The sequence below is a fragment of the Capra hircus genome, chromosome 26 (genome assembly GCF_001704415.2).
Source record: "Capra hircus breed San Clemente chromosome 26, ASM170441v1, whole genome shotgun sequence".
NCBI classification, from domain to species: domain Eukaryota; kingdom Metazoa; phylum Chordata; class Mammalia; order Artiodactyla; family Bovidae; genus Capra; species Capra hircus.
This window is the reverse complement of record NC_030833.1, coordinates 523,849-546,491: the sequence shown is the minus strand read 5'-3', so window position 1 is coordinate 546,491 and position 22,643 is coordinate 523,849. Positions and strand designations below refer to the sequence as shown.

The 22,643-nt window shown below is 64.0% G+C and overlaps 1 protein-coding gene across 1 annotated transcript in view; it reads left to right on the top strand.

Annotated features, from left to right (window-relative positions):
- The window catches only part of ADGRA1 (adhesion G protein-coupled receptor A1), a 35,973-nt gene continuing 15,856 nt past the window's right edge, over nucleotides 2,527-22,643 (top strand). Inside the window, exons 1-5 of the mRNA XM_018041698.1 lie at nucleotides 2,527-2,904; nucleotides 3,610-3,795; nucleotides 10,546-10,673; nucleotides 11,696-11,819; nucleotides 16,196-16,341. Of these exons, the coding sequence (XP_017897187.1) occupies nucleotides 3,793-3,795; nucleotides 10,546-10,673; nucleotides 11,696-11,819; nucleotides 16,196-16,341 (401 nt within the window). The 5' untranslated portion in view covers nucleotides 2,527-2,904; nucleotides 3,610-3,792. The remainder of the gene's footprint in view (nucleotides 2,905-3,609; nucleotides 3,796-10,545; nucleotides 10,674-11,695; nucleotides 11,820-16,195; nucleotides 16,342-22,643) is intronic.

Below are 22,643 nucleotides of genomic sequence, written 5' to 3'. Positions count from 1 at the left end.
TGCAGCGCTCACTCCGGAGGCAGGTCCAGCCTGAGACTCCTTGGCCTTAGGCCCAACTCAGGCCCAGGGAGGTGGGGTGGGGCGCCGTCTCAAGCTGACCCCTACCCCTGCTGACCTGTGACCCCGTCCATCCTGCGGCTGTCTGGAACAGCAGCAGCAGCAGGCTGTCTCCTGGCTTCACATAAGCAGGTTCCTGACATCCTCTGGCCTTGGGGCCAGGGCCCCAGCCCTCCTGCCTGCCTGCCCTCCACCCCGGTTCCCCTCCCTGCCTGCTCCCACCCCATCCTATCCCCCCACGGAGAGCTGTGGTCACCCATTCATTAAAAGTGACTTTCTCTCCAGGGGGGCCAGATAAAGGGCTGAGGGGCTGCTGGAAGGAGGTCGGGGCTGCCCGCTCTGTTGGCAACTGGAAGATCTTCCTGCTGAGGAGTCCTGAGCTCACAGAATGTGCCAGACACGCGCCTTCTCGAAGGGAGGCAAAGACGCAGTGCTATGAGGCGGCCCAGAGCCCGACCTGCCAGAGACCCTTGCTTTCCTGCGAAGCCACGCAGGTTTCGGGAGTGAGCTCCCAGTGCCTACGGGAGGCCTGAGCAGATGCGTGTCTGCTCAGAAGACAGTCTTGGTGCATTAGAAGCTGGAAGGGCCCAAGAGTCCACCAAGCCTGGCGCACGGTCAGCTGCAAACTCCAGGAAGCCTCGGCTCCGCTCACGGACGGCAGAGACGCTCAGGGCACGGAGGGGGCCCGAGGCGGCCCTAGCCCAGCTGCCTGAGGTCCCGTCACAAAGCTCGCGCTCATGACCCATCGTCAGGGGGCCCTCTGGGTCCTCTGAGCGGAGGCCACCATGTCAGGGAGAGGGCCTGAGGCGCCCGTGGCTGCTGTGGGCACGGCACTGGCTCTCCTTCCGCTCTGACCTGGGCCAGCACAGAGCCTGGCCTCTGGGTACGGGGATCGCTGCCTCGTGACCCTCCATGGGCAGCTTGGGTGCCAGGGCACTGGTAGCCCAATCCCGAGGAGGGATGGTGGGGCAGCAGTGGGGGGCCCAGCTCCCCAACCCTCACTAAGCCCGAAGCCCGCAGACACGGCTCCCAGGGTGGCCTCATCTGGAGGAGCCCCTGGCCCTCACCCAGGCCGACGCTGGGGTTCAGAGCCAGCTGCACTGCGTCCAGCCACAAGTGCAGGGTCAGGATGTTAGCAGCCAGCCAGGCCCGTCTGCCCAAAGAGCCCCCAGAGCACTCTGTGCACCCACCTGCACCCCTGGGGAGTCTGGGCTCGACCAGCCTTTGCCTTGAAGCCCACGGGCCCAGGGTGGGGCTGAGGCCTGGGCTTGGAGGGGCTCCTCCAGGCCAGCCCCCACCCTCTGTGTCCCTTCAGCATCGCCTGGAGGTGACCTCTGCTTCCGCTCCCCCTGCTCTGAGGCCGGGGTGGGTCTCCATGCTGTGGCCAGGGCCCAGGGACAGAGGGTCAGCCCCGGGCCTCCTCCCCGTGCTCCGGCGGCCTCCTGGACGCCTGGCCCCATGACCTTTCTGTCATCTCGGGGCTGGGGGCCCAGGGGCGGCAGTGAGCTGACCTGTGTCCATCAGCCCCTCCCAGCACAGTCTGTGGACGAGCTGCAGGTGGACACATGCCCCATGGGGTCCACCTCAGCCCTGGGGAGTCTGAGCAGAACATCCCCCTAGTCCAGGATGGTCTTCCCACCACCCCCTGCCCCCCTTGTCCAGGACCATCAACCTGGCCTGAGGACCTCCGCTGTGCCCGCCAGCACCTGAGGGAGCCGCCCCAGGACGCTAGGTGGGCAGGCATGGGCAGGAGGGTCTCCAGTCAGCACTGACAGCACCCACTGGGCGGCCGGATGACCCCTCACCCCTCGGGGGTCTCTGTCCCTCGGCTGAAGCTCAGGACCCGTTACGGAGGGGCAACAGGAACAGCGGGCCCCTGGAGACAGAAGCATTGGGGAAGTTGGTGGGACCAAGGACAGGAGGGTAGGAATACCCCATTCAGAGACCCTCTGGCCAGCGGCGCCCCCACCCCACGCCCTGCAGGCAGGACCCCTGTGATCCTCCCCTCACCTGCTCAGCTTTCCTCTGGGAGCTTGTCACCAGCTCTAGCCCTGGGCAGGGTCCGGGACCATGGACTGGGTAGGGGTCTGGGGTCGGGGTCGGGTTCGGGGGCTCTTTCTGCACAGCTGAAGCCCACCGACAGGGCAGGACCACCTGCTGACTCACGCTGGGATGCGCTGTGGGCTGACCTCACTGTGGCCATCTTTGGATCTGAGAATATTTTAAGACAAGAACTGTGAAAACTCCTCCGAAATCAATTTCCTTGTTCCTATTTGTGTTCCCAGAGCCCTAGAGGGACAGGGGCTTCCTGCCAGAATAACACAGAGCTCCCACCCCGCTCCCCGCCTCCCCCAGGGGGTGTTTTGACGGGAGCTGTCCGCTTCTGTTGGCAACGAAGACGAAACCGCCGGTTGTCTCTTTAAATCGGCTCTGCGGAGCCTGGGCCGGCGGGCTGGCTGGGAAGAACCATCGCCGCTGCCGCAGGGAGCCGCCGCGTGCGCGTCAGCGCCTCCCCCGTCCCCATGGTTACGGCTCTGCCTCCGACCGGCCCGTCCCCGGCCGTCGCCCGCCCGCGGGGGCAGGCGCAGCGGCCGCCGGCGATCCTAGCACGGAGTTCGAGAAGCCGCCCGCTGAGAACGGCGGCCAGCGTGCGCTCCTGGCTCCGGCTCGCCCCCGGCAGGCCGGGCTGGCCGGGCTGCGGTCTTGCAATCTGTTGATAACTCCACTCTCCAGCCGGCGCGCTGCCCCTGGATGGACAACGGCTCCCCAGGCCCGGGAACGCGCCCCACCTCTCCGCCAGCAGGAAGCAGAGGACTGCGGCCACTCCAGCTCGTTTCGCCAAAATAGGTGAGAAGTTGGGCTGCGTTTCTCCAGGGTCTGCACGCAGGTGCCCCCCCCCCACCAGGGAAGCAGCAGGACACGGCTGGGGAGGGGTGCAGGTCGGAGCCCTCCGGCTGCAGCGTCCGCTCCCCAGGCCGCCCCCCGGGGCATCAGCGCCTGCCAGGGGCCGGCTGTGCCTGCTCTTGCAAACGCAGATTATGAACAACTTTGGGTTCTGCTGACGGAACCCATCCACCGGGGAAACCGAGCTGTGTGGGGAGAGGCCGGCCCGTAGGGTCTGGCCGCATCCAGGCAGCAGAAGCTTCACCCGCTCGGGTCTGGCTGCTCGTGGGGGATCGTTGGAGCCTCTTGGCTGAGCTGACAGACATGCTCTACGTGACTCCTGCAGCCTGAGACTGGGCTGAGAGTCCTACGCTGGATGGCAAGCGGAGGCCGATTTTTAAATATGGAGAAGGAAGCGCTCCCGGGGGCACCATCCCTCCAAGGCCCCTGAGGCCCCGGGTCGTCCCGAGCCTCTGCCAGACCCAGACGCCTGGAGCCGGACACTCCAACAGGCTGGCTGGGGCGAGAGAAGCCCAGAGCGGGGCAGACTGCGGGGGGCGCTGCTGCTGCTGCGCGGGAGGCGGGGCTGCCCGGGGACGGTGGCGGGGGGAGAGGGGTTGCGAGATGCGGGGCGGACCCCCCACCACCTGGCCTTCCTTGCCTTCACAGATGGGGGCGGCCTCTCCCCCCTGCACCCACCCCATCGCCGCGGTCGCCCAGGGCTCGACCCCGCGGCCCCTGCGGGATAGCTTGACCTTCCGGACGGCCATGGAGGCTGGCGGGGAGCAGGGAGCGACATAGGCGGCCGGGCCGTTCCACCCCTGCTCACACTTCAGTAACTTCGCTGTGCCCATGGTGAGTACACGGCGGCGGGGCTCAGGCCCCCGCCCGCCCACACGCAGGCACGCGGGCTGCTGTGCGCTCGGCTGGGCGGGGGGCGCCGGCGGGTCCTGCGGCGAGGCGCCCGGGGGGCGGGGCCGTGCCGGGGGCCGCGGGCTGCTGCTCCGCCGCGGCTCTTCGGCGGCGGCTCGCGGAGATCATACTAATTAGCGGCGCGCTGCAATGTTGAATCACCGAGTCAGGGGAGGCGGCGGCCTGCCCCGGCCTCGCCCTCCACCTGTGCAAACCTCTTGGACCCCAGGCTTGGGGGCCCCCGGGGGGCGCTGGGGTCCCGCCCTCTCCTGGCCCCAGGCCCTGCGCACGGCCCTCCCTCCCACTGCAGCTCTTCCCATCGGAAAGTTGGCGAACGCAAGGCAGGGGACGTGGGTGGGCTTCAGCGGCACACGCAGCGGGCATGGAGGCCCCTCTCCAACACAGGGGGCGCGCCCGGCGTGTGGGGGCGCGCCCGGCGTGCGGGGGCTCGGCCGGCGTGCGGGGGCTCGGCCTGCAGGCGCGGGGCCCTTCCCTGCGTTCGCAGCGGGTTTGGAGGACACACTGTGCCCGCTTGTGACGGGCAGCGGCAGCACGCGCAGAGAATGCCGATGGCCGAGGGCGGCACCCCCACGGCCAGGGCTCGGACCCCAGGTCCGGGCTGAAGACGCAGACCCGCGCCTCCACACGCAGGGGCCGTCCGAGCTTCTTGTTGGTTCCCTTCCGGTTGGATCTGAAATGTCCAAACAAGAGCGATGCCTTTTGCTGAAGGTTAGCGTCATCTCGAGGGCTCAGAGGCAGGGAGCGGGCGGCACCTGCCTCTTGAGCGTCCGGCGGTGTGCGTCCCAGGGCCCCCGGCCAGGCCCCCAGCTCTGAGCCAGGCACCTGTTGCCCCGTGGGTGCACCCCAACACGGTCAGGACTTCAGTCTGGCTATGTTTGAAGCTCTGCCTCCTCGAGTTCAGATCCTCATTTGCAATCTGGGTTCCGTCGTCGGCAAAGGCTGGACGGAGCTGCCTGGGGGTGGGCCCTGGGGCCCCACAGCTGCCGGTCCAGGTGCCCCAGCGTCAGGCCCGTCTTCACCTTCGTCTCTGGCCCTCTCCGACCTGTCAAGCGCCTTCCTCGCGGCGAGTCCATCCACATCCTGCCCCCAGCTCCCATCCATGCCACGTGGGCGTCTAGGACGGGAGGAAAGAGCTGGGGCGCCCTTGTCCAGAGAGCTTGGACCTAGTGGCTCACTGGTTCCAGTCCTAAGAAGTCACATTCACACTGGGGAGCGTTTCTGAAAGGAGCGGCTGCACCCAAGCCCAAGCCTCCGGGTCTGGCGCGAGCATGTTCCTGCACGTGTCTGGGAGCCCGCGGGGCAGCTGCTCGAGGGCCCTGGGGGCTGTGGGGAGGAGAGCCGGCCAGCCAGTGGCTCTGGCCCCGCGCCCAGGCTGCCCCCTCCAGCCACCTGCTCGGCCCTGGGCCTGGCAGTCGGCTGCCCCGACTCTGGGCCCTGAGTGAGGCCGTGGCCACGTCTGAACCTTGCTGAGCCCTAAGCATCTTCGGGCAGGCCTGCTGGAGCCCGTGCTGCCTTCTGAGCAAGCTTCCTGTGTGCCCTCGGGACGGCGGACACCCCTGGGGGCAGGGGGCCTGCACCTAACAGCCCGGCCTCCTCGGGCCAAGTCGGGCCCCATCGCCAGCCCTCAGGGCCCTGACCCTCGTGCCGAGGCTGACAGCGGCCACCTGCACCGCTGCTGCTGCGATGGCCCTGTCCACACTCCCCTCGAGCAGCCCCGTGATCCTCACCAAAACCGCAGAGAACGAGGTCTCCCAGGGAACACACTGACAGGCCTGGAAGGGAGTGAAAACCGTCCTGGCCGGGTGCTCTGTCCTTCCTGCATGCGGCGTCCGGCGGTCCCGTAGGCATGGCTGTCCGGCCACACCTGTCTCTCGGGACTGGCTGGGTGGCAGGGCTAGCACGTGTGCTTCCCACAGCCCTGTGGCCTTGAGCGTGGCCCGGAGGCTGAGCTCACTGACCCTGGGGCCCGAGCACCTCGGGGACCACTCAGCGGCGGCGCCTGGCCCGGCCCAGCCCAAGGGAAGCCCAGTGGAGCCCCTCTGGGTCTGAGCGGGGTTGATCTTTGCTCGGTCCCCAGGGGCCAGGACAGGGTGAGAGGCCCCCCCAAGGCCAGACCCCGCATGGGGGCCCCGGTCCACACAGGAGCACCCACGTTCCCCCGAGAAGGATGGAAGTAAAACCCCAGAGAGACCAGCAGGGCAGGGGCCAGGAAGCCGGAGCCGAGGGGCAGCAGGAGGTAGGGGGCCCGCAGGGCATCCAGGGGCTCCATTCAGGCCTGAGGGGCTCAGGCCCTGGCTCAGCTGACCTGACCTGCCCGCCACGCCTGCAGCTCCCCGGGGCACCAGTGGGTCCCTCCCGCCTGCCATGTGCCGTCCCCTTCGGGCCAGTATTTCACCTTCCAACAGCTGAGGCACCTGCCTGCATCTCTCAGAGCGTGTCGCCCCCTGCTGGTTCCCCTTGGTGGGGACCGTTTCATGCACGTGACCCTTGGTCCGGAAGGAAGCCTGTGGTAGTTCTCAATGTATTTTCTTCAGAGTTCCTCGTCGTGCAGCCAGCTGGCACACCCTCAAAAGCTGATGCCGCACACCCCTGAGCATCCCCCTGTCAGGATGGCGTGTGCCCGGATCGGGCAGACTCCTGCCCTATGCGTCTGCGCTCCCGGACTCCCTCGGGGAGGAGGGACAGGTTGGCAGACGAGGGGCCCCCGGGAGCGTCTGGGTCGGGACGACCTCGGGCGGAAGGGCCTGTCCTGCCTGCCTCCAGCTGCCCACGGGCCCAGCCTGGATGTCTGAGCGAACAGGATGGACGCCCAGAGACAGTCCGACCCACAGCCCGGAGAGGCCACTTCGCCTCGTGTGATCAGACAGGCGAAGCCTGACCTGACGGCGTCCTCCTATCTTCTTGTCTTTCTCCGCATCCTGATGTGGTTACAGAACATAACAGAGAGGACACATCCAAGAAAATCACAATAAGGCGCAAATGAAGGGGAAACGCGAGCCAGACCGCTGCCCCGGGACCGCCGCTCAGAGCCTGCGGGCGCCACGGGGCGGCGAAGCCCAGGTCCTCAGGACAAGACACAGCCTGCCGTGGCCTGTACACACCCCGCCGTGGCCTGTACACACCCCGACGCTGCCTGTACACACCCCGACGCTGCCTGTACACACCCCACCGAGGCCTCGACACACCCCACTGTGGTCTCAACTGGCCATCCTGTGAGCGAAGATGTGAGTGGGATCGTTAGCCCTGGTCCCAGAGCTGGGGCAGGCCCGCGGCTCTCAGCAGTTGGTGGGCTGCCTCGTTCGCAAGAAGGCCGGGGTTGCTTCGCCTCCCTTCCTCCCTGGGCTCTCTGGATGCCTCTCGGTCCGGAGGCCCATGTTCCATCCGCGGTCCCCGGTCCCAGCGCACGGCTGGCCCCACAGCCTCCACGGGCCTTATTCGTCAGGTGCCATCTGAGCAGGCACTGGACCATCAGAAGGGTTTTGCTGGTGGAACGTTTGCAGAGTGGATTCTTCTGAGGCACTTGTACATGTGCGAACTTTAAAACATAGACTGCATCGCCGTTTGCATTACCTAGTTTGAATTTTAAATGTCACCTCTAAAAATGTAGAAAGCGCTGTTGACAAGGCTGATTTGGAGAAGGAAACGGAAACAGGGGGCCGAGTGGAATCCGATCTCTGTCTCTCCCGAAGCATATACTGTGGGTGCTGCTGCTGGCGGTCAAAGACCCCACACCACCACACGTAGCCTCAAAAGTGGGCCCGCGGATGGAAAGGAGGGGGTGCGAAGGTGGGGTGACCCCTCGCACTCCAAGGCTGTGTGGGCGTCATGCCCAGGAAGCGCCTTTGTGTCCAGAACCGACGCTCCCACCTAGTTTCCTGCTGCAGAAGAGGCACTCCCGGCTCTTCCTAGGTGCAGCGGAAAGGGGTCTCCCTGCGTGGACAGAACCTGGCAGCTTGTGTGCGCTGGAGGGGAGCTCTCCGCCACAGGTCCAGGCCCTGCACAGGCTCCCCAGTCGCAGCCCACCTGGGCCGGCGTTCCACAGGCACAGTCGTCAGGCGGACACTGCACCCGGAAGCACGGGCTTGCTTTGCTCAACCACCCCCACCCCCGCGTCCCTGCCCCCCTAGACAAGAGTCGGAGGTCTGACCTCAGTCTTGAGGGGTAGTGATGGTGCCCGGAGAAGGTGGGGAAGGGACTTGTGAGCCCCCGGGGAGGCTGGCCCCCCCTTGGCCCTTCAGCTCCAGGCGAGATGTGAGGGTGTGGGTCCCAACTGGGTCCCTGGGAGAACAGGCCGGGCCGGACCTGCGGTGGCCCTCGCACATGGATGTAAACCAGAAACACAGGCCCCAGCGTGCCTCCACGGTGAGTCAGGCGGCCTCAGCCCGTGAGGTTGTCCCCAGAGAGCCAAACCGTCGTCTACCGTGAGAGGAACCTCATGCACAGGCCTGGGGAGGCCCCCAGAGCCCCGTCAGACCTGAAGCCAAACCGTCACAGCCAAGGACTCCGGGAAGAAAAGACCCATTGGTATCAGGACTTGACTGAGAAGACCTGTCTCTCCTCGACGTTCGCTGTGAGCTGTGTCTGGCAGGAGGCCAGCGCCCGTGGAGCCTGGCAGGTGCAGAAACACCACGGGACTCCTGGGCACCAGACCCCGTCCCGCCCTTGCCCGGCGGAGACACTCAGAGTTCGGGATGCACGGGGCCCTGGGGGTGGGCTGCGGTAGCCCAACACCCCGAAAGCGAGACCCCAGCGCTGGCATCTGCCCCGCTGCCCCCTCGTGAGGCATCCGCTCTCCACCGGGAGCCCATCCTGCCCTTGTTGGGAGGCCCTGTCGCCGGGGTGCAGACTCTTGGCTGCAGGATGGGCCCAACGGCCTCCATGCCTTCGGAAGGGGCTCCTCGGGATGCGGCCTGAGTCCTGCCGGGGTCTAACCGCAGCCCCTCAGGGCACCACCTTCCCGGTGCTGGAGCAGGGTCCCCAGGACACACAGCCAACTCCACAGTCATCCTGAGGCCCGTGTCCCCCACCTGCCTCTCCCCTGAGCCCGTGCACGTCAGACAGGGGCCCTCGGGGCCTGTGGATGGTCAGGACTGGGGCTGGTGGACAGCGCGTGCCCGGTCTGGGGTCTGCAAGCAGCATGGCGCCTTCCTGGCCTCCCGCTCACTCTGGGACGGGCGCTGTTCCTGCCTGACTCGTCCGCTGGGCCCCTGGGCAGCCAGACACCCAGGACCCCTTGGCGTCCAGGTCACGTAGTGCCTGTTCCCAGGGGACTGAATTCCATCCACCGTTGCCACGGTGACAGAAACCTTCTCACCCAAGTCTGCATCAGAGCAAAGTCAGGGAGCAAAGGCCAGGCTGGACCCAGAGTGGCATCTCTGAGCTCGCCCCTGGCTGGCCAGGCCTTGTGTCCTCTGGGCTGAGAAACGTCCATCGGGAGACAAGCAGCCTGAGCCTGAGGACAGCAGTTTTCCTACCTCCCGCTGTGGACAGGCCCAGGCCTTCTTGGGGTGCCCCTCCGTCCCCCACCACTGCATCCTGGAGGCTCCATCAGCCGCCTCTGCTGCCCGCTCGGCCAGGGCAGGCGCCTCAGCATGAACACTCTGCGGTCTGGGGAGCAGGGCAGAGCCCAACCCTGAGCACCAGCCCTGCGGGCACAGCCAGGGCAGCTCAGGTGGTCTCACAGGGCCGCCGGACCGTACTCCACAGGCTCAGCCTGGCCCCCAGTGTGCCCTCCAGAGCCCAGCACATCCCCTGGAGCTGCGCCAGCAGAGCAGCGGGTTCAGAGCATGGAGCACGGACCCCGCCCTTGACCTGGGCAGTGGGCACCAGAGCGCCCGCTCCATGGGCAGAGGCTCTCCCCGGAGGGCTGTGGCAAAGCCCCAAGAGCAGGAGGCTCAAACCACAGCCCAGGAGGCTGGTGTCCCGGGGCCACTACTTGCCGTGTAGACAGCGCCTCCTCCTCCTCCCCAGGAGGCTGGTGTCCCAGGGCTGCTCCCTGCCGTGTAGACGCCCCCCCTCCATGCCGCTGTGGCCTCTCCTGCTGATCCTCCTTCTCACAAAGGCCCTGGCCCCTTCGGGTCAGGGCCACCCCAGGACTGTGTCTGACCTGAGCCGGGTCCCTGAAGCCCAGCGCCCCTGGACTGTGGGCCTGGTGCCCGCGGCAGGGCTCTTGTGTGATGCGCAGTGGAGGCAGGGCGCCACAAGGGTCTGGGGCGGCTTCACACCCAGCAGGACCACTGAGACTGGGCACAGACTCTCCTGGGAGACCTTCCCAGCAGTGCGTCAGTGGGTGTGCGGCCCACAGAAGGACCTGGGGGCAACCCGACAGGAGCCTCCCAGGGCGGTGCCATCACACAGGTGCCTCTGACGGCAGCGGGCTCCGGGCGACCCGCGCCCCCGGGACAGAGGGAGGCTGGCGGGCCGACCCCCAGCCCAGCAGGGTGCTGTCCCTGGGGAGGCGGCCGTCAGAGCCCACGGGGACACCGGCGGCTGAGCCGAGTGCTGGGCACCTTGGCCCTGAGCGCTCCCCGGGTTAAGGGCCCTGCCCCTCCCCTAGGCGTTCCCAGCACGTCTGCTGGTGCAGGAATGGCCTCCAGGAGCTTGCAGGGCGGACGCTGGTCCTGGGAGAGCCCGGCCACGCCAGTCACGAGGTGCGCTCCGTGTCCTTTCCAGGATCTGAGGACGGTCCTCTCCCTGCCCCCGTCCCCAGGGGAGCTCCTGCACCCCGTGGTGTACGCCTGCACGGCTGTCATGCTGCTGTGTCTGCTGGCCTCTGCCGCCACCTACGTCGTCCACCAAAGGTGAGCCCCCTCTCCGTCCTCATGTAGAAAGGAGTCCCGGGCAGGTGCCTCACGGGCCCGGGTGGCCCTGGCGGCCGCAGGTGGCTGAGTGCTGGGGGACGGATGTCCCAGGCCTCACGTTCTCATCCCGTCAGGTGACACGTGCTCTTCCTCCAAGGGCCCCAACAGCGCACGCCCCGAGGAGGTCCGAGTAGCCGCACAACCCTCAGAGCAGCCCTGCCCTGGGCTGGCCGGCCACAGGGGAGTCCAGTGGGTTCTCTACATCCCTCAAAGATGACCTGGGAAAACCGAGGAGGAGTCCTGGCCACCATCAGGGGCCAGACCACGGGCAGAGCCGTGGGCAGAGCCTGGCCCACGGGCATAACTGTGGTCAGGGGAGAAGCTTGGGCACGTCGCGGGCCAGGGCCGCAGGTGGAGGCCTGAGCGTGACCGAGGCTGCAGGGAAGCTGTGGTTGCAGTCACGGCTGCAGGCACAGACTGAGAAGCCTAGTGTGGGCCCTGCCGGGCTGGCCCTGGGCGTGGACTCCACCCCAAGCAGCGTCCTCTGCGGCAGTCACGGCTGTGGGGTCGTCAGTCAGCCACAGCCTTCTCCCAAGGTGTAGACTCAATCAGATGCCAAGAACCCCACCCGGGGAATGAGGAAGCAGACCGGCTCCCCCCCCCCACCCCGCACCTTTCCCGGGGACCTCGGACAAGTTGTGAGGTCCCAGGGCCTCTAGGTCCTCGTTTATATGACGACTGGAGACGACCAGGCCCAGCATCCCAGGGTGACTACACCAAGCACCCGAGGCCACAAACTAGAGTGGACAGCAAGTCTGTCCATCCGCCCCCGGCCTGGTCTCCCTAGCGTGCTGTTCCCAGCCGATCCCGGTCCACCCGAGGCCTCCAGCCCGGTCCCGGTCCGGCAGGACAGAGCGCGGCCTGTGCAGCAGAGGGCGCCCCGCGCCCGCGCCCGCGCCCGCGCCCGCGCCCCGCCCGAGCCCCGCCCCGGAGACGCTGCTAACCGCGGTCTCGCCCCGCAGCGCCATCCGGATCAGCCGCCTGGGCCGGCACACCCTCCTGAACTTCTGTCTCCACGCGGCCCTGACCTTCTCCACCTTCGCGGGCGGCATCAACCGCACCAGATTCCCGACCCTGTGCCAGGCGGTGAGTGCTGTCTTCATTTGCTGCCAGGTCTGAAGTGTTCATCGACTTTCCAGCCAAGGGGGAGATTTGTGATGATCGTCCTGAGTGTGAAACGACATGCGAGCGTTTTGTCCAGGGGCTTCTCCTGCCGGGCACTCTAGCACCCAGTGCGCCTGTATCTCAGTTCCTCCCCTGTGTGAGTCTGACCGATCTGCTCAGCGCCTGATCACGTTAGTTTATTTTCCAGCTGGACTAGTTTTCTCCAAGCCCCTGGTGACATGTTAACGAGATAGTCAATTTCCAACAAACTGGCTGATCACAGAAGTAGGGACTCGACCTGCCTCTCCTGCAAATGGGTGGGCAGGAGTTCAGGGGCGGGGCCTGCTCCCTGGGCCCAGGTAAGAGTCCTGGTGAGAGGTCTCAGCTCCTCACCAGGGAGACACCGCCCTCACTGCCGGGTCACCAGGGGTTGGGGGTGCCCACCCCCACGAGGCACCCAGTACTCTCACACTGACTGGAAGGTCTGGCCCTCTTGGGTGATAAGGGGCCTTTGGGAGAAGTCCTGGGGGGTCTTCTTCCCGACCCGTGGCTCCGCCTGGCCTTTCTTAGAAAGAGGGGAAAGGGGTTTCCCTGGTGGTCCAGTGGGTAGGACTCCAAAGCTTCCACTGCAGAGCTTGTGGGTTTGATCCCTGGTTGGGAAATGATCCCACAAACCTCGCAGCGAAGCCAAAAAAGAAAGGGCACGTATGAGGTACCCCCTGGTCCTGACAGAGCCAGAGAGGCCCCTCCGTCAGCCTCGAGTCAAGGACAAAGGCCCAGGGTCCGTGCAGCTGGACATCGAGGCCCCTCTGCTCTCTCCCCCCAGCCTTTCAACAGCCCACCTACACCTGGCCTCGGCTCAGCCTGGTGGACAGTCCCCTCCAGGGGTACAGTCCCTTCCTGGTGGGCAGACACCTCCAGGGGCAGAGTCCCTCCAGGTGGACATTCACCTCCAGGTGGACAGTCCCCTCCAGGGGGACAGTCCCCTCCTGCAGGAAGACACCTCCAGGAGGACAGTCCCCTCTAGATGGACAGTCCCCTCCGGGGGTACAGTCCCCTCCCGGCGGGCAGACACCTCCAGCACTCACCAGGGGCCAGGTGGGGGCTTCCCCATGGACCACAGGGCATCTCACCAAGGACTCATTTAGTGGGTGTCCATCTGCCAGGACCACATGGAGAAAGTGTCCTGGCCAGCACGCGACCTCACAGGCTCCCCTTGTGGCCTTGGTTGTTGTGAATTCAACAAGAGCATGGCGACAGCCGTGGAGGCTGCTTCAGCTCAACTCCCTGGCTCCCGTGTGTGCCTGCTGACCTCAGCTCCTCTGTCCACATGAACTGACCTGTCCTTCTGCACCAACGGCAGCTGCTGGCAACTCCTGGGTGTCAGAGGGCAAGAGTCTGCTCCCACTGGGCAGGGCTGCCTCGGGGGGAACTGTCTGTGAGCTCCTGCCCCTGCACGCTCCCCCTGCAAACAAGGTGCCAGGCCCGTGAGGCAGGATGTAAGGGCCCAGTTTCCAGCGTCCCCGGGCTCCTGAGCACAGAAGAGAGGTCAGCTTTCCACAAACGCGTGTGGATGCCAACCCTCCCACCAGAAGGCCGACTCTGCACCTGTTCCTGGTGCCTGGCCGAAAACTCACCAGCACACCCCTGCACCGCACGCAGGGCAGACACGCTCCTGGAGGTCTCTCGATATTGCAGAAACACCCGCGGGGGAGCCCCGGGAAATCGAATTTGCCATCCGCCTCTGAACACCTGCTGAGACGCAGAGCTGTCTGGAAGCAGCAGAATGGACTGTTCCCTTTATGTCCACACTTCCCTGCGGGGAGCCCTGGGACCTGGGGCCGCCACCCCTCAGCACCTCCGGTGTGAGGTGCACCATGACCCCTACAGTCCCAAGAGCCCGGCCGGGGGCCCCCAACCGGGGAACTGTCCCCAAGCCTTCTGCCCAGACAGAGGCTAGGGGGCCAGGCATCCCTGTGGCAGCCACGGCCAAGCTAGGCCAGCAGGCTGGACCCCTGAGTGTGTCATGGGCAGGGGCAGACATGCCTGGAGGGCCTCAGAAGTCCTGCTGGTCACCTAGTGGTGCCCCCCCTCAGCTCCGAGTCCACGTTTCCAGAAGGAACTGCGGCTCCACTTGCTCACTTGAAGACGAACGTCGGCTCTGGTGCGGGGCAGAGAGGGCAAGATTCCAGCAGAGGGCCCGTGGCCCCCAGGCCAGGCTCGCCGGGAGGGACAGTCACGAGAGAGGACAGGTGCAGGGCTAGGAGGCCGTGACCGTGGACCCCACACTCGCCGGAGGAGAGGGACCCCGGGGCACAGCTCAGAGCCGGGTCGGCTGGGAGGTGTGATGCTCACTGTCCAGTGTCAAGCTGACTGGCCCTGGTGCCCAGACATTCGGTCAAACATCCTTCTAGGGCGTCTGTGAGGGTGCTTCCGTGTGAAATGAACGTTCAAGTGGCGGCCCAAGGAGAGCTGACTGTCCTCCCAACGTCAGCCTTGTCAGTCCCCAAGAGCGTGCACCAGACGGACAGACGTCTGAGCAGGGAGAGCCGTGAGTGTCCTGGGCGGGGGACCTCCCGCCTCCAGACCCGCTCAGACTGAACCCGCACAGCTGGCTGTCCTGCGGGCTGCAGACTCTGGGTGCCCCGCTGCCCCCGCCACGGGGTACGATTCGTCAGCCCCAGGGCGGTTTTGCCCCGGCCGGCAGCCAGCCTGGCCCACCGTGCCCAACCCCAGCTCACCACCACCTGGGCTCAACAGCGGCCCCCACAGCCAGCGGCGCCCCCACCCCGGCGGGCGTCGCAGGGAAACGCGCCCCAGGGCCGTGATGGGCGCTCGGGCCCAGAGCTGGGGGCTGGAGAGGAGAGGTGGTCGTTATGGGACCAGAGCCGCGCGCGCCGCGCGGAGGCTGCGACACCACGCGCGCCGGCGGCTCCATGGCCCCGCGGAAGCCCGGCGCGGCCGGGGCGGCTCAAGGGCCCTCTGGACGCCGGCGTGACGGCCCTGCGGCGACCTCTGCACGTGTCCACCTGAGGCTGGCGTCTGGGAGGTGCTGCTGTTTCGGCCTCCCCGTCACCCGCAGGCTGGCACGTCCCCGGCCTCGGGGAAGACGGGCGGGGGGGACGCGGCTCAGGTCCGCCCCCTCCTCTCGGCCAGAGGCGGGGGTCGCGGGCTCCGGCTCCCAGGCAAGAGGCCCGGGCCGGGCAGAGAGAAGGCCGGGACGCTCCCGCGCGCGGGCAGCGACGGAAACGCAGTCCTGCGTTCTCACGACAGTCCCACCCGTCCTTACGGGGCTTTCTCATAAGTTGAGGCTGAACTCTGCATGTGGTAAATCCTTACAACGGTGCGATGTTACCTTTCTTTAGAGAATCTCTGTATTCCTTAAACACTGACATCCTTACAATCGCAACCATATTTTACCTGTCATCGCAAAACGTCAGGTCATTACTTCAAAGGTAGCCTCATTCTACAGAATTGGATGGCGATGATGGGGTGTGGAATGAACGCCCAATTAGCTAAAGCAGAGCCGCCAGGGGCGTCGGGGCTCTTTCCATAATAACGAGCGACTCCGACAGGCAAGGAGTGAACTTCAGCTTCTGATCACCGAGGCACAGCAACCCGGAGACCCCCGCGCCTCCTCCCCTCCCTTCTTGCGGGATCCGCGGGAGCTGAGCCGCGCTGGCCACATGGCCCCCGGTGCAGGAGGAGTCTCCCCGCTAGGACCAGGCGGTGGGGGTGGGGGGGGGCAGGGCGGGCAGGAGGAGGGGGCGTGCCCACAGCTCCCTGCAGGAGGCCAAGCTGGCTCAGGGTCACGGCCACCCACGCATCTTCCCTGAGCTCTGAGTCCCTGTGAAGCCTGGTGTCTGCCCCAGGACCCCAGGGCCCCTGCCAGGCCCACTTCCTGTGGCTGTTGAGCTGTTTCCTGAGGGTGTGGGAGGGGGTAGCAGGACAGGGTTCGGGGCTCAGACCCCGGGAAAAGACGCTGGGGGATGGGGAGGGGCGCTGGGGGACGAGGAGGGACTCAGACCCAGGGCAGGGGCGCTGGCAAGGGAGACGGGGAGGGGGCTCAGACTCGGGGAAGGGGCACTGGGGGACGGGATAGGGGTCAGGGGCCTCCGATTCGGGGCAGGGGCGTTGGGGGACAGGGCTGGGGTCAGGGGGCTCAGACTCAGGGCAGGGGCTCTGGGGGAGAGGGTGAAGGTCGGGGCTCAGACTCAGGGCAAGGGCTCTGGGGGAGAGGGTGAAGGTCGGGGCTCAGATTCGGGGCGGGGGCGCTGGGGGACAGGGTGGGGGTCGGGGCTCAGACTCGGGGCGGGGGCGCTGGCAGGCGGGCGGGCTCTCACTGGCTCTTCCCCCAGGTGGGCATCGTGCTGCACTACTCCACACTGTCTACTTTGCTGTGGATTGGGGTGACCGCCAGGAACATTTACAAGCAGGTGACCAGGAAGGCCCCGCTGTGCCCGGGGGCAGGCCAGCCGCCATACCCCAAGCAGCCCCTGCTCAGGTACCGAGCGCGTCTGACCCCCAGCCCTGGGCTTCCTGGGGGTTCTCGGCAAGCTGGCCATGGGCAAGCCTGGGCCCAGGGGTGATGGAAGGCCCAGGTGCCCGGGTCTGGGGGGGCCAGGGCGGGGGAGCCGGGATGGGGTCGACGCCCAGGTGTGGGGTTCCTGCCCTCTGGTGCTGCCGAGTCAGTGCGGGGAGGCCCCCGGCGCCCGCCGTGCATGGGCAGGTGGACACAGCTCTGTGCTGGGCCAGGGTCCTGGTCTCGGCTTCGGTTTATTCATGGGTCTCGGTGAGCAGGGGGAACCTGACCTCAAGGTGACCATGAGGCTGGACGCGGATTTGAATGGGGCCCCTGCTCCAGCTCCAGGTCGTCCCTGTTTCCTCCTCAGACTGGGATGGTTTGGGGTGGACGTGGTGGGACCAGGCCTGGGGCCAGTGGGACCCCCAGACATCCTCCCAGAACGCGGCCTGGGGCGCCCTGGGAGCGTCCTGTCTGGGCTGCAGCAGGAGCGCCTCTTGGGAGACTGCAGTGAGGCTCGGCCCCTTAAGGCAAGGACGGGCCCACCCCTCCCAGACAGCGGTTCACAGCAATCCATGTTTTGCTGGCCTCTGCCCTCCAATTTCCTGAACCAAGACTAAATCCAAATCGGCCGTTGGCAGGAGCCAGGGCCAGATCGGCCTGTGTGGCCAGATCCTGGGTGCCCGCTGCCCAGCGCCATCACCTGGCCCGTCTCCAGGCCATCACCTGAGCTCAGAGGGCCTTGGATGCCCTGGTGACTGCTGTGAGGCGCTCAGCCCGCCAGGGGCTGCCCGAGCTCCTGAGTGGGACGGTGCTGGGTGTCTGGGGCCCTGGCCTGGGATCCCGGGCATGGCCGCACCCAAGTGGTCCCGTGAGGGGCAGCGGCTCCTGGGGTCGTGGCCTGTGCAGGGCGGGGGTGGGGGGTACATGGGGCCCAGCTCCCCCAGAGCGGGCTCTGCACCTGAGGGGCCACTGGCCTGTCCTCGTGAGCGCCCACCCCGCAGAGGCATCCGGTGAGGCAGATAAAAACGCTGTTGTTTAAGTGAGTATCGTGACTCCCAGCCCCCACCCCCATTCCCGACACTGTCTAGTTTTCACGTGGAGCAGACACGTTGCCACGTGGCAACCAGGGCTGGTGGCTTCTGCTGCAGCTTGGGCCAGGGAGGCGAGATTTCTTCATCTTATCTCCTGCCAGGGAGGCCCCCGGGTTTAAAAATCACTCTCAAAATGTGTTTCCGTTTCCGGAGCTGAAACTGATTGCAGAGCTGCCTGGTGGTTTGAAGAATGGGCTGGAGCAAGCTGTGGTTTAATGCGGTGGCTTCGAATGTGCGTAACCCAGCTGGCCCTGTGGCTCTGCGTCATAGGGGCAGGGGCCCAGCCCAGCTGCACGGTCACACCCGCAGCTCACTCCCCCCAGTGCCTCCTGGGGACCGCTGCTGCTGCCCGTGGGACAAGAAGCCTGGTGCTGAAGGCCGCCCACCCAGTGTGGTGGCCCCGAGGGTCCCTCGGTCATTGGCACGCACCCCCACGGGTGTGGCTGTCAGAGGGGGGGCATCTGCTTCAGACTTACCTGCCCCCCTGCCTGGCCGCTCTCTCTGGCCCAGCCTGGCCTGGGGCTGGCAGCAGGTGCCGTGGGCCTGGACCTTCTCCAGAGGACAGGGGCTGACGACGGGGACCCCAGAGACCAGAAGGAACTGTCAGGGGCTGGAGGCACTCCCTCCAGGGCCGCTGGGGCTTGAACTCTGCCCTGGAGCCTGCGTCCTGCTCTCCTCCACCCAGAAGCATCCTTGTCAGGGGGCTTTCCCCGCTGGGCCGCCGGGGGCGTCGCTTCACTGCATCCTGAGCCCCCAGGACGGGAAAGTCAGCTGTGCTTCCCGCTGCAGCAAGGATTTAGCTCCTGGGACCTCCTGGGAGGAGCGCGCTGCGGGGCCCCTTGCGGGCAGAGCACGCCACATCCTGCGGGGCCTTGGGGAAGGCCCCGCGCTGGGCAGAGCCCTGAGTTCTCCCAACTCAGTTCCGCGGCTTTCTGATGAGAACTAAAAACATCTGTGAAATCCCACACTAACATTATGCTTCCCTGGTGGCTCAGGTGGTAAAGCGTCTGCCTGCATGGTGGTGAGACCTGGGTTCGATTCCTAGGTTGGGAAGGTCCCCTGGAGAAGGAAATGGCTACCCACTCCAGTATTCTGGCCTGGAAAATTCCATGGACAGAGGAGCCTGGGGGACTACAGTCCATGGGATTGAAAAGAGTCAGACACGACTGAGCAACTTCACTGGTTCACACTAACATTAAAATAGTTTTCTGCATTTCTGCACGAACGGCCACTGGACTTTGGGCAGAGACTTCGCTGAATCTGGAGTGCACGTTGAGAAGGGTCAGCATTTTAACATTATTCAGTTCAGTTCAGTTGCTCAGTTGTGTCCAACTCTTTGTGACCCCATGGACTGCAGCACGCCAGGCCTCCCTATCCATCACCAGCTCCCAGAGTTTACTCAAACTTATGTCCATTGAGTCGGTGATGCCATCCAACCATCTCATCTTCTGTCATCCCCTTCTCCTCCCGCCTTCAATCTTTCCCAGCATCAGGGTCTTTTCCAATGAGTCAGCTCTTCGAATCAGGTGGCCAAAGTATTGGAGCTTCAGTTTTAGCATCAGTCCTTCCAATGAATATTCAGGACTGATTTCCTTTGGGATGGACTGGTTGGATCTCCTTGCAGTCCAAGGGACTCTCAAGAATCTCCTCCAACACCACAGTTCAAAAGCATCAATTCTTTGGCGCTCAGCTTTTTTTATGGTCCACCACTCACATCCATACATGACCACTGAAAAAAACATAGCCTTGACTAGATGGACCTTAGTTGGCAAAGTACTGTCTCTGCTTTTGAATGTGCTGTGTAGGTTGGTCATAGCTTTTCTTCCAAGGAGCAAACATCTTTGAGTTTCATGGCTGCAGTCACCATCTGCAGTGATTTTGGAGCCCAGAAAAATAAAGTCTGTCACTGTTTCTACTGTTTCCCCATCTATTTGCCATGAAGTGATGGGACCAGATGCCATGATCTTAGTTTTTTGAATGTTGAGTTTTAAGTCAGATTTTTTCACTCTCCTCTTTCACTTTCAAGAGGCTCTTTAGTTCTTCTTCACTTTCTGCCCTTAGGGTGGTATCATCTATGTATCTGAGATTATTGATATTTTTCCCAGCAATCTTAATTCCAGATTGTGCTTCATCCAACCCAACATTTCACATGATGTACTCTGCATATAAGTTAAATAAGCAAGTGACAATATACAGCCTTGAGATAGTCCTTTCCCTATTTGAAACCAGTCTGTTATTCCATATCCGGTTCTTACTGTTGCTTCTTGACCTACATACAGATTTCTCAGGAGGCAGGTCAGGTGGTCTGGTATTCCCATCTCTTGAAGAATTTTCCACAGTTTGTTGTGATCCACACAGTCAAAGGCTTTGGCATAGTCAGTAAAGCAGAAGTAGAGGTTTTTCTGGAGTTCTTTAGCTTTTTCTGTGATCCAGCAGATTTTAACGTTGCGAACAGTCTTCAGTCCGTAAGCACAGGATGTCGCTCATTCACGAAGGGCTTTCATTCCTCCTGGGAATGTTTACAGTTTTCAGCACACACATCTTGTGCTTCGTGGTTAAATTATCTCCTTAGTATTTTCATGCTGTTGTAAATGGGATTGTTTCTTTAATCTCGTATTCAGGCTGTTCATTGCTTACGTACGTGTGTTAGTGGCTCAGTTGTGTCTGACTCTGTGCGACCCCGTGGAGTGTACCCACCAGATTCCTCTGTCCATGGGGTTCTCCAGGCAAGAAGACTGGAGTGGGCTGCCATGCCCTCCTCCAGGGGACCTTCCTGGCCAGGGATTGAACCTGGGTCTCCTGCACTGCAGACAGATTGTTTTACCATCTGAGCCCCCAGGGAAGCCCACTTGTGTATAGAAACGCAGCTGACCTTGTTTGCTGATGTGTGTCCTGGAGGCGGCTCAGGTTGCTTGCTAGCCCCAGGGACTCTCAGGGGGCCTTTGGGACCACACACACACACACACACACACACACAGGGTTTCCTCTCCACGTTGGGGGTTTCACCGCTTCGTGTTCAGCCTGGACGTCCTCCTTTCTCTTCCTGCCTCATTGCCTGGCGAGGACTTGCAGGGCTGCGTTAGCCCTTTCTCTTTTTCTCTTAGTCTGGCCCACAGTTGGCCAATTCTGTTAAGCTTTTTAAAGGACTAACTTTGATTTCATTGACTTTCTGTTTGTTTTTTTTTCTTTTTTGAAATCAGGGACTTATTGAGCACATACTCTGTCAAGCTCTCTGCCCAAGTGCTGGTATGGGCTTTACAGCTATTTGGCACTTTGTTTAGAACAGAAAACGTGTCTGACATAAAGTAAGTTTAATAAGATCTCATAGTTTACAAAGTGCTTTCAAGCATTTCAGAGGGAAGATGACTTTCTGTTTTACAAAATAAGGACACGTGGGCACAAAGAGATCTCAGAGCTGCCCCAGCGCACACGTCAGCAGCCGGCTAATGGTGGCCTTGTCGCATTCGTCTCTGCTTGCCGTCTCTATCACTCCCTTCCTTCTGCTGATTTGAATTCAGTTCGCTCTTCCTCTTTCCCAGTTCTTTACAGTATCAAGTCAGATTCCCAATTTGAGATCTGTCTGTTCTGACTGTAGAACCTATGGTGTGACTTTCCCCCTGGGCACTGCTGTTGCTGACCCAGAGGTTTGCGTGCTGTGGGCTCACTTCACTCATCGTGAGGTCTTTCCTTCCACCCGCTTATTATTTGTGATCGTGCTGTTTCTCCCAGATCATCAGGCTTTCGGCAGGAGGCAGTGGAGGGAGGGGATGTCTGCTCTAGAGCCATGCTGAGACCCTTAGAGACGGGGAAGCTCTGCGTGAGTGGAGGGCCACGTGGCTGAGGGTGGGACCCTGATCCCAGGGGTGGGAATGAGCCACTTCATCCCTCCCGTGTTTAGAAAGCTCCGAGGGCAAGGCTGGGGCTCAGCGAGGGTCCGGGCTGGGGTAGGCCCCCCTGCGGGCTCTGCTGTGGGCGCGGGACCGAGTCAGCATCTGCTTTCTCTGTGGGGGACGGGCAGCAGGGTGGGTGGGCGTGGCCCCGGGGGCCTCCAGGAAGCATCTCAATTCGGGCCGTGGGCCTCCCAGGGGTCACCAGGCAGATTCGAGGCCTTCATGTGTCCCTGACGGCTGTGACCTGAGTCTGAGTTGGGTTCCTGGCCTGTCAGTCCCAGCCCAGGGCTTTCCTTTGGGGCATCACTACCTGGGATGCAGGGGTGCCACCCCTCAGCCTTGCGGGTCGGGCTTTCCCTCTGCTCCTGCGGGAGGGGTTCCCTGCTCTCCCACCTGGGGGACACTGTCAGCAGCCTCCGCAGCTCATCCAAGGGAGGCTTCGCTGTGTCCTCCCGCGGGACCTGGGGGGCTGCTCTGCCCCTGTATCCTCAGACCTGGGCTCACAGCTCCTTTTCATTAAACGTGGAAACCACGATCGAGAGATGACGCCAAGTCAGTAAATACTGTTTAATTGGGCCTGGTGTGCGCAACGTCCATGCTGATCTGAGCTGCTGTTGGCGGAAAGCAGGCTGACTAACTCTGTGTTCTGACGTGAGGCCCAGAGGCTGAGCCGTCATCACGGGACCCCCAGGGGCCCCCCACCCCAGTGCTCAGCACAGAGATGATGGCTGTGTGGCTGTAGACCCAAGGGTCAGCTGTCATCACGAGATCCTCAGGGTAACCCCCCCGCCCCATCCCAGTGCTCAGCGAGGAGGTGGTGGCTGGCTCTGCAGGAAGACCTCCAGGGGCTGCAGGGGGAGGAGACCCTCAGGCTGAGTCTGGGACAGTCTGTGCAGGCTCGCAAGGAGGGGAGGGGCTCCCAGGAGTGCAGGTGCCGGGTGAGTGGTCAGCACAGCCCGGGAGGAAATGCAGATGTGTTCACGAGGGGGCCGTGTGGGGACACGGACACGGCCCAGGGCTTGGCCTGCATGCAGGCGGCCTGGCGGGGCAGGGGCGCACTCGAGGGCATCGCGCAGGGGACTTTGGAAACTTGATCTGACAGCAACCAAGCGGCGGGAACCAGCAGCACACAGAGCTGGGACCAGCCTCCTGGCCTTGGGGCCCATCTCCCACTGTGTCCTCACACAGCACCGGGCCAGGGGCGAGGAGGTTCTCCGCCGTCTCTGGAAAAGTGCTTCCCGACGACGGCTCCACCCTACAACCAAGACCCCCTCCCGAGACCGCCATCTCGGCGGGGGGG